Genomic DNA, 9,736 nt, shown 5'->3' with positions numbered 1-9,736 from the left:
AAGAAGTGAGGGCTATGTTTTATGAAGACAGTGAGGATGGGGTGTTATGAGCCGGTGACTAAAAAAACACAAAGTCAAAGAAAAGTCAATGAGAGTCGAGGTGTGTATAGTAAAGAGTGGAGTGTAACTAAAGTTTTCCCAACCCGTCCCAGACTCCCAGACCTCAGGCCGATAATGGGCCGGCTGGCCCACTTTACATATCCAGTTGCGCTAGATATTCTTTCCTTTATGAAGACTCGAGTAGAACCCATCTGTTGTAGCGTAGAACATTGCAGAAGATGTAGAACCAGCCCAATCTAGAAAGGAAAACAACAAAAAAACACCAGGATTTTCTAGATGAGCATCATCTCTCTCATTTGGCAGTGGTATATAAAGTCGCCACCATTGCTTGCTTGGTCGACCACATCTGTCATCACATGTCTATCTGGTTTAAATGACAACATACAAGTTTTGCCCCGACTGCAACAACATATTGTACCCTAAAGAGGACAGGAAACAGAAGATCCTCTTGTACGCCTGCCGCAACTGCGACCACCAGGAGGTTGCCGACAGTTTTCGCGTTTATAGAAACCAAGTGCAACACTCCACCGGGGAGCTGACCCAAGAATTGCTGGAAGCGGCAGCTGATCCAACTCTCCCTCGCACGAAATCGGTTCGTTGCCCAGAGTGTAACCATGGAGAAGCTGTCTTCTTGAACGCCAAGTCTAGAGGGGATGATGGTTTTACTCTCTTTTATGTCTGCTGCAACCCCAATTGTGGATATCGCTGGAGAGAAAATTAATTAGAGATGGAAGAAAGAAGAAGAAGAAGAAGAAGAAGAAGAGGAAACCAACTGTAAATGGGATTTTGCATGCTTGAATTTAGTTTTATTGAAGGCTTATTGTTGTGGTTTTTTGGTGATTAGATGGATTAATTAATTAAGTTCGTGTTAACTATTTAATTGCATAATAACAAGATACTCATCAACGAGAGGTGACTCAGTTGACGATCTGTTGGGTAAGGTGCAATTGCGCCTAAAGTTCGATTTTAACTGATGGCATATTTATTTACAGTATTTCTTCAAGGGACTTTGGCCCAATCAGGCCTCCCGCATAATGGGGGTGCGGCCCGGAGTTTGAATCTAGCCTGGGGTCACAAAGTGACCATTGAGCTGACGATTTCTCAAGTTATAAAAAAATAACAATATACTCGATCCGTGATAGTGGGGCGTAGAAAGCAATGTTGCTATCCCAATACCAAATCATCATATGATCATGTGGAACATATGGAACTCCCAAATTCACTTGGATCTTATGCATTTGACTTGTAAACGACTGATTTCATGATCATGTGGGACATGTGGAGCCCCTTAAGTCACTTGGATGTTGAGTTGTACGCGAATGATTTCATGTACATCATGATCATGTGGGACACGTGGAATTTCTAAATTCACTTGGATCTTGTGCGACTAATTTAGCAACAAGGTGCTAAATTAAATAACTATTTGATCAATTTTGATCAAGTTAATGACATACTATTTGATCAATTTTGCTTTGACTCACAACAGTAACTATTTCTTTTCAACCAAGTAATTCATTAATTAATTATTGTTATTTTCGACATTCATATCTCCCCTGTTTTCTCGAGTATATAAGGATACGAAGGCAGAGTATGAGTAATCATCCAATGCATGCTCTGCTTTGAAAACAGAGGAAACAGATTAGTCATATCACAACATAATTTTGAAAACCAGAGCCCTCAATTTCCACTTCAAATGGATCTCTTTAACTTTCTCTCCCCGCAAAATACAAATTTCTCGCCGGAATCCTCTTTTGGGTCATCGGATTCCTTCCGCTACGGCCAATCTTTCGATTTCAATTCACTCCCTTTCAATGAAAACGACTCCGAAGAAATGCTTCTATTCGGGCTAATTGCAGAGGGAAGCCAAGAAACAACATCAAAAACTACTTCTTCTTCTTCTTCGTTCTCTTCACATATTTTGAAGGAAGAGGAGCTCGATCCAATCTTTGAAGAAAGACCCAAGAAGGAGAAGACCTACAGAGGCGTCCGGAGGAGGCCGTGGGGGAAATTCGCGGCGGAGATAAGGGATTCCACTAGAAATGGCGTTAGAGTATGGTTAGGCACATTTGATACTGCAGAAGCAGCTGCTTTGGCTTATGATCAAGCAGCTTTTTCAATGAGGGGCTCATCTGCAACACTCAATTTTCCAGTTGAGAAGGTTAAGGAGTCATTGAAGGACATGAACTACAGTGGAGAGGATGATGGGTGCTCCCCAGTTATGGCTTTGAAGAGGAAACACTCAATGGGGAGGAAAATTATGGGGAGGAGTAAGAAACAGAGAGAGGTGAGGATAGACAATGTGGTGGTGTTGGAAGATTTAGGTGCTGATTACTTGGAAGAGCTGTTGAATTCATCTGGAAGTGCTGGGCCTTTGTGAAAAAAAGAAAAAAAAAAGCAATTTGTTTTTTTTACTTTGGGCTATTACTTTTCTTCTTTTTCATTTTTACCCCTATCTTTTACTTTCCCCTTTTTATTGATGATGTATCTCTATTTTTTTTCTTGTAACATATATTAGTTGATATGAGGGTGGACAAGCCGCGAAAAGTAAGAATCACTGGAGTGGTCCTTGCAGATATTCGATCTGTTTATTAGTGTAGGGTGCGCACAATTTTTTAAAGCTGGCAAACATATCATACGTCTACAAATAACACTGCAGGGAAACTACAATGACATCTATTTCAAATCCGACGAAAGTATAAAGGATTTGTAGGATTTATCTTGTTGGGCTCTATTGTAATTCATTGGCCTATATACTCATTTCATTAAAATAACTTTTGTTTTCTTAAAGCCAAGAATGTTGTTTAGCCAATCACAACTGTACACGTGTATACATATACATACATATATATATATATATATATATTTATATGGAAACACATGCATGTACATATTATCGTAGAGAGTTATCTATAGAAACCAGTGTAATAACGAATCTTTGTTTATGCGATATTCCCGCCATGAGGGTGTTAAAATTTTGAGGTATGGTACTCTTTCATAAAAATGTAAACAATTTACATGCAGAAAATTCCCATAGTGAATAGGATCAAAGACATGCAAATGTAATACAAGCAAAACCACGTTTTGATATAATGTTGAAGACAAATATATTATAGTTTTTTTTCCACATCTTTTAAATTAACGTTGAAAATCAATATAATCGTTATACTATACGGAGTTAGATTGTGCTTTTAGGATTCTATCATTGCATCTATACTTTAAAGCATTGTTTTTCCTGAATAACCAGTGCAGGATTCAGTCTCATATACATATCTCAACACACTGAATTAGATTGTGATTAATCTAAACAAAATGTCAATAAGCTACAGCTTACTGCGAAAGAAAATTCTAAGAGCAAAAGAAAATATGCAACAGTTGACTAGTCGTTTGTTTTGAATATTATTTAATTTATTTATTAATGTTTTTTCCCCCCTTAATTTGGTGGATAAGAAACTTCTGAGAACATGCCAAAATGGTATTAAACGTAACAGAAACTTAGACCAAAACCACGAAAGATAAAGCATGACATTAGTCCTTACATAACAACTATCAAACAAGGATTTTATAAAGATTTAGGGTTCCAAATTCAGTTTTACTAACTAATAATTTTGGAATTCAACCACTTAAAAACCGATTTTGGGTCCAACTAGCTACGTCACTAAGGAGTCAAGAAAATGGAAGTGACTCTACAATTAGATCACGTGCTTCTTTATTGTGGCCATAAAAATCCTAGGTTTTAAAGTCCTATGGTGGTCAAAATCTGTGACCAGTCGACGGATTGTGATGAGAATTAAGTTGTAAAAAAAACTAGTAGTCCATTATCTTCCTTGCTTCTATAAATAATTATTTTTTTTCAATAAATAATAAATATCAATGATTTTTTATACTCTCTTGTCTTTTCTTTTCCCCCCTAATATATTTAGCTACCAAACACTACGATGGGAGATTATGAATGATGTCCATAGAGTGATATTATATATATATATAACAAGATCTTCTAATGCTTGATTTGATTACATAATTACCCCTGAATTTCAGAAAAATAGAGAAGCATGCTTCTACAATCCAACCAAAGATCAGGAATCTGATTGCCCATTACCCTAAAAAAAATGGCACATTATTGGTCTTGATTGAGACTTGTGCAGAATATTCTATCACTAATACTGCTAGGGATCCTTTAATTTTTTTAATGTCTAGTGCGTTCCTACTTGTTCTCCTAAACAGGCCAACCCCAACTTTTGGGATAGAGACTCGGATGATGATGAGAGGAGCCATATATAATTCATAATTTAACACGTGTCCCTCAACTCGTGAAGGTATCAATATATTTTTCTTTGAAATCAGATATATATTTTGGAGTTTCTTATGATATTGGGCGTTCCTGCTTGTTTTCCTAAACATGTCAGTCCCAACTTTTGGGATAGAGACTCCGATGATGATGAGAGGTGCCATATATAATTCATAATTTAACTCGTGTCCCTCAACTCGTGAAGGTATCAATATATTTTTCTTTGAAATCAGATATATATTTTGGAGTTTCTTATGATATTTCTGCAGTTTCTCGTGGTGAAATCTAGGCCTTTAATACCATGTTAAACAAGGTCAATTTGACAGTTGCAAATAGACTGTGACAACGGGCATGGTAGCTAGTTATAGTACAAATTATGAAGAAATATACAAGTACTGAAAGGGAAAGAGCGGCACAAAACTTCACCATTTCTTCTGTCTGTAGCCGAATCTAACAATTTAGGCTGGGCCGCTTGTGGCCTTTGTGCCATACTCATGGGCCATTATAATACTAGGAGGCCCATATTTCCGAGCAAGAAGTGTTGACCAATCCATGTGTTTTTTTGAAAATGAAATATTAGAGTTTAAGAGTTAGGAAATTAGTGTTTAGGGTTTAGGGAACAACTTGACATTAATCCAGTGGTTATATCGTCGGGTTTAGAAATGAAAGATCCCTCAGGTCGAGCGTTCGAATTCGGTGGGATGTAATTTCTTGAGTTTCGTGGATAAATTGCATGAGCCTGTTTCCTAGGTGGGGTTAGCAACCATATTTTAGGTTTTGACCCAATCTTACTCGCACACTGAGTTTCGATTCATAACTAAATTGGTGGCCCGCAGTGTGGGCGGGGTGGCCATCCCGGCTTTAAAATTGACCCATGAGTCATAAAGTGACCCTTGGACTGGGGTCTTTTCGGTCACCAAAAAAAAGTTTAGGGTTTAGGATTAAAAATTTTGTTTTTTCTTTGAAAATCTAATACATTCTAACATTTTGAACACCAAAAATACTCAATAACATATTCTAAAGCATGATTTAACATAAATTCAAGAGAGAATTGTATATAAGAATTAAAGCCCCATATCCCTTGTTACTCGGTTTGCTTTCTTATTTCCCTCTTTTCTAGATTAATGATGTTCTAGACTTTTGATCAGATTAACCAGAAGCATAGGTTTTCAAACTTCCTTTATCCTACAAGTAGTCCTTCAAGTTGAACATTATTCTAATGTACATGTAGGCTGTAGGATGATCGTTGATTTCTTACAAATTATATCTGAAATTCATTGTTCATTCTTAATTCCTACCCAAGTAGTACATGCATGTAGCAAGATACTAGCTGGGCTTTTGCCCTTTGCGCTTTTTGTAAGAAGTAATTAATCATTTTACCAACGCTGTAAACATTTAAAAAGACGCAAATTAAGATAATATTAACATTAACATAATAGTAATAGCTAGCACAGTACAAGTCTAGCCATGCTTCTAGAAACCAGAAGCGACATACTACAAGTAGAAGCTCTTATTTCTCACATGCATAAAAACAGTAGTAGTTAACCGAGCTGGGTAGCCGGTCGATTTGGAGCCATCAGTTGGCAACTGGGGGCTTTTTGGGGTGATGGGGTGGCTTGTAGGGGTGATCCGGTTTCTTCTTTGGATAAGTTGGTGGAGTTAGCTTCCGAGGAGGCTTGTGTGTGTCCTCAACTTCTTCTACCAAAATATGTCCTGGGTGGTGCTCATGGGGTGGCTTGTGCTCTGGTGGTGGCTTCTCTCCCTTACCTTTTGGTGGCTCAGGCTTAAACGGTGGCTTGTCACCCTTAGGTGGCTCATGCTTGAATGGTGGCTTGTGCGAGCCCTCCAATTCTTCTACCAAAATGTGTCCTGGGTGATGCTCTGGTGGTGGCTTCTCTCCCTTACCTTTTGGTGGCTCAGGCTTAAACGGTGGCTTGTCACCCTTAGGTGGCTCATGCTTGAATGGTGGCTTGTGCGAGCCCTCCAATTCTTCTACCAAAATGTGTCCTGGGTGATGCTCTGGTGGTGGCTTCTCTCCCTTACCTTTTGGTGGCTTGTCGCCCTTACCTTTAGGTGGCTCGGGCTTAAATGGTGGCTTATCACCCTTACCTTTTGGTAGCTCATGCTCGAATGGTGGGTGGCTCCCCTTGCCCTTAGGTGGCTCGTGCTCCAATGGTGGCTTGTCGCCCTTACCTTTTGGTGGCAGGGGCTTGAATGGTGGTTTATCCCCCTTTCCCTTCGGTGGCTCGGGCTTGAATGGTGGCTTGTCGCCCTTGCCTTTCAATGGGTTGTGCTCATCAAGTTCATCTGTCAAGAGGTGCCTATGGGGTGGCTTGGGTTTGGATGGTGGGTGGGGGGGCTTGATACGCTCAAAGCGATCAGCAAAAGAGGGAGTGGTGTGAAGCACCACAACACTGAGGAGGAAGAACAACCCTAGCAAGTATTGTTTTGCAGACATGTTTTGGTGTGGAAAAACTAGGAACAATTGAGTGGCTTTTATAGTACACGAGGATATAGTAAACGTCATCTCACATGTCATTGTGCATTAGTCTGCATGGTTTTGTCTAATTACCTTATGCTGGTAGGGTACTCAAAAAATTATGATTAATTGGGGTCCACTAATAAAATTTGGCATGTGAACTTGGTTGAAAAGTTTGACAATTGGCATGGATTTCAGTCCCATGTCTCCTCAACTTTAGGTGAATTTAGTTGAAAAGTTTGACAATTGGCGTGCATATTAGTCTCACGTCTCTTCAACTTTATGTCAAGGATATAGTACTAAATTCACTAAAGCCTGCACATCATCCAGGATTGAGTACTAAATTCACTGAATCATGCATCCATGCATGTGCATGTCTTCCAGTAACAGAGTTGTAGGGGCGCAATATCGTGTTATTGGTTCAAATTTGCACGAATGTGCTTGTGAGGGATGCCGGAGGCATGTGATTCAGTGGTAGAGTTAATAGGAGTGTAATATCAGGATCACTAGTTTAAATTCTGAAAATAATCTTTTCACATATTATATGGAGATAAAATTTGCGTACAAACCCAAGACGAAAATTTTGTTCACATGTGTTTCTTTACGTTTTGACATATGCATGTGCATGTGAGGTGAACTATGTCAAAATTTAGCATGTAGTGGAATGCATGGTTTCATATTTCTATTTGTAAAACTAATTAATTAGAATGTGCAAAAGGGATGTGTAATAAGCTTTTACTTTACTGACCATAACAAGAAACGCACACCATATTCTATCTCCGTTCCCACACAGGATAGGCTTTACCTAACTAAACATATATAGGGTCCGTTTGGGAATACTTTGTATTTTGGTGCTATGAGGTGAGGTACTGTGAGATAAAAAATTATGGTGTTGTGAGGTGAGTTCTGTTAACAAAAAGTGTTTGGCATGTCAAAAAAAACTGTGGTGAGGTGAAATGAGTTGATGTGCAGTTTAACGTTTGGATAAATAAAATTGAGGTGAGGTGAGGTGAGTTGATGTGTAGTTTATGAAATTTATCTAATTTTAATTATAAATAATTTTGTGAAGTTAGTTTAGTCAATTAAGTTTGTTATATGATGATTTATTTTCTAAAAAATAAAATATTAGTTTACTTTATATCACTAGTATATATTTTTCATTAATATATCCTAATAATATCAAAAATCGATGCTTCCAGTTCCAGATGAATGAAAATAAACCAGACACAAAAATCAAAACCAAAAAATTAAAACAAAACCAGAAAATCAAAACCAAAGAAATTAAACCATCGGCGATTTCCTTTCGCCTTCAACCTCCTTGGCCCTTCCTCATATTCACCCCAAAACCATCGACGATTTCCCCAACCACTCGACGGGACGTTCAAGTTTCATATCTCTCTCCACTTAACAATCAAAACCAGAGGACTTTTTTAGAGTGAGCTTAGAGTTGATTGATTGGGTTTTGGGATATTCTTGGATAATTTCTTGGTGGGTTTGAACAAATTGCAACTGCTCTTTATCTGCAGATCTTTCGACGATGGCAAATGTGTAAATAACAGTTTATTTTTTGACGTAGAAATTGAGCGTTCTGTGTTTTTTTAAGTGAACCTCCGTTTTGAAGAACTCCGGTAATCGTCGAAGTTGCTCCTAGGTGCTTCAACTGCGGATGAGAATTCGGGCGTTGTTTTTTGGATGAACGAGTAACCAAACACGCGAGATGTCGAAACGGAGGGTTAAAACACAAATTGTTGCGTTCCAACAGTGAAAAACGGTCCCCCAAACGGGCCCATAAAAGTTGTCTTATTAACTGGGTTAAGTAAACCAAGAATGACTACCTATGGACTTCTGCTGTTCTGCATGGGATACATTTGGTAAATATAGGTTCTTGTTTTGTCCGAGTCTCCTCTTCAATATTGTCCTTCACTTGCGCTCTATCTTATGTTCTTGTAAGGACATTCTCCGTAACTACTGATTATAATCATACGCAGTTGTATGTCTTCTTATCTCTACTTCTTACTATAACACGGCACAACGCACAATGTTCTAAATGTTAGGAAACGAGTCCAACCGTTCACTAAGCATTGTAAGATGTTGTCAGTTTTTCTAAGTCAAAGTCCAATCCATCACAAGATTTCTTGGATCTTCTAAGATTTACTGACTTAAAATGCGTCTTACTAAATTAAGAAAACCCATGAGCTTATAACATGTCTTTTGTATCTTTATTTTACCTCAGACTTTTGTCAACAAATTACTTATAATTTATTTATTTTTGTCATTCTCCATGTGGGTCCTACCGAAGTGGAAACTTTGGACTATATATTTTAAAAGGTGCAGGTAATTCATGATATATATGATCTTAATTTAAGGATCATTTGAAATCTATGTGTGTAAAGATTGACAAAGTTAATCAGAAACATCGACATTTCTCCAATTCCCATTTAATTAAGAAAGTGATTGTCTGATTGATACTAATCTAGAGATGTTGTTCACAGAGCTAGCTAACTACCATTCAAACGTTCTTACGACGCCTGATCAAAATGTCAAATTTTTTCCTTTTTTATGTAAAACAAGAAAACAACAAGTCAAATGTGATTAGTTGATTGAGAAATGAGAATCCTTCCAACTCAATTTCAACTTTCTACGTGTTAGGAGATTAATATTTCAATGCCTTTGAAACGACAGTGTTGATGTTTTATTTGTTTGGCTTCTCACGTGGCTCAAACGACAACATACTTTGTTCCACCTTCTTTATGCGGCATGGTTTTGTTTGTCCTTTTGCCCGTTGCTTGATGAGACTAGCCACCCTCTTTCTTCTCTGTCGGTCCTTGTGACCGTTTGTTCTGTCAGTAGTTTATATAGCTTCTGCGACTTTTCAATGTAATTAAGCTTTTGAAATGATTCAATGAAACGTG

At 38.1% G+C, this 9,736-nt stretch overlaps 3 protein-coding genes across 4 annotated transcripts; 2 read left to right on the top strand and 1 right to left on the bottom strand.

Annotated features, from left to right (window-relative positions):
* The first annotated feature begins 285 nt into the window (after positions 1 to 285).
* LOC120012649 (DNA-directed RNA polymerases II, IV and V subunit 9A-like) lies at positions 286 to 781 on the top strand. The gene has a single exon (XM_038864086.1). It carries the CDS (start codon positions 434 to 436, stop codon positions 779 to 781), a length of 348 nt encoding a protein of 115 aa, XP_038720014.1. The 5' UTR covers positions 286 to 433.
* A 781-nt stretch (positions 782 to 1,562) lies between these two features.
* On the top strand, positions 1,563 to 2,870 carry LOC120013788 (ethylene-response factor C3-like). Its single transcript, XM_038865720.1, has one exon. It carries the CDS (start codon positions 1,670 to 1,672, stop codon positions 2,435 to 2,437), a length of 768 nt encoding a protein of 255 aa, XP_038721648.1. The 5' UTR covers positions 1,563 to 1,669; the 3' UTR covers positions 2,438 to 2,870.
* A 2,869-nt stretch (positions 2,871 to 5,739) lies between these two features.
* On the bottom strand, positions 5,740 to 6,887 carry LOC120013164 (early nodulin-75-like). Of its 2 annotated transcripts, XM_038864887.1 has the most exons (2): positions 6,389 to 6,887; positions 5,740 to 6,250 (listed from the first exon to the last, which is right to left on the bottom strand). In XM_038864887.1, exons 1-2 carry the CDS (start codon positions 6,882 to 6,884, stop codon positions 5,922 to 5,924), a joined length of 825 nt encoding a protein of 274 aa, XP_038720815.1. In that variant the 5' UTR covers positions 6,885 to 6,887; the 3' UTR covers positions 5,740 to 5,921. The 2 variants fall into 2 exon arrangements, with proteins under 2 accessions (XP_038720815.1, XP_038720814.1); XM_038864886.1 differs by having other exon boundaries at positions 5,740 to 6,887.
* Between the last annotated feature and the right edge of the window lie 2,849 nt (positions 6,888 to 9,736).

This window comes from Tripterygium wilfordii, chromosome 13 (genome assembly GCF_013401445.1).
Source record: "Tripterygium wilfordii isolate XIE 37 chromosome 13, ASM1340144v1, whole genome shotgun sequence".
NCBI classification, from domain to species: Eukaryota; Viridiplantae; Streptophyta; class Magnoliopsida; order Celastrales; family Celastraceae; genus Tripterygium; species Tripterygium wilfordii.
Note: the sequence above shows the minus strand (reverse complement) of the source record. Positions and strands in the feature narration are given on the sequence as shown.

What these genes read in the sequence shown, in the direction of transcription:
- LOC120012649 (XM_038864086.1), top strand. Translation starts at nt 434, where the DNA reads ATGACAACATACAAGTTTTGCCCCGACTGCAACAACATATTGTACCCT.
- LOC120013164 (XM_038864886.1), bottom strand. Translation starts at nt 6,884, where the DNA reads ATGACATGTGAGATGACGTTTACTATATCCTCGTGTACTATAAAAGCC.
- LOC120013788 (XM_038865720.1), top strand. Translation starts at nt 1,670, where the DNA reads ATGCTCTGCTTTGAAAACAGAGGAAACAGATTAGTCATATCACAACAT.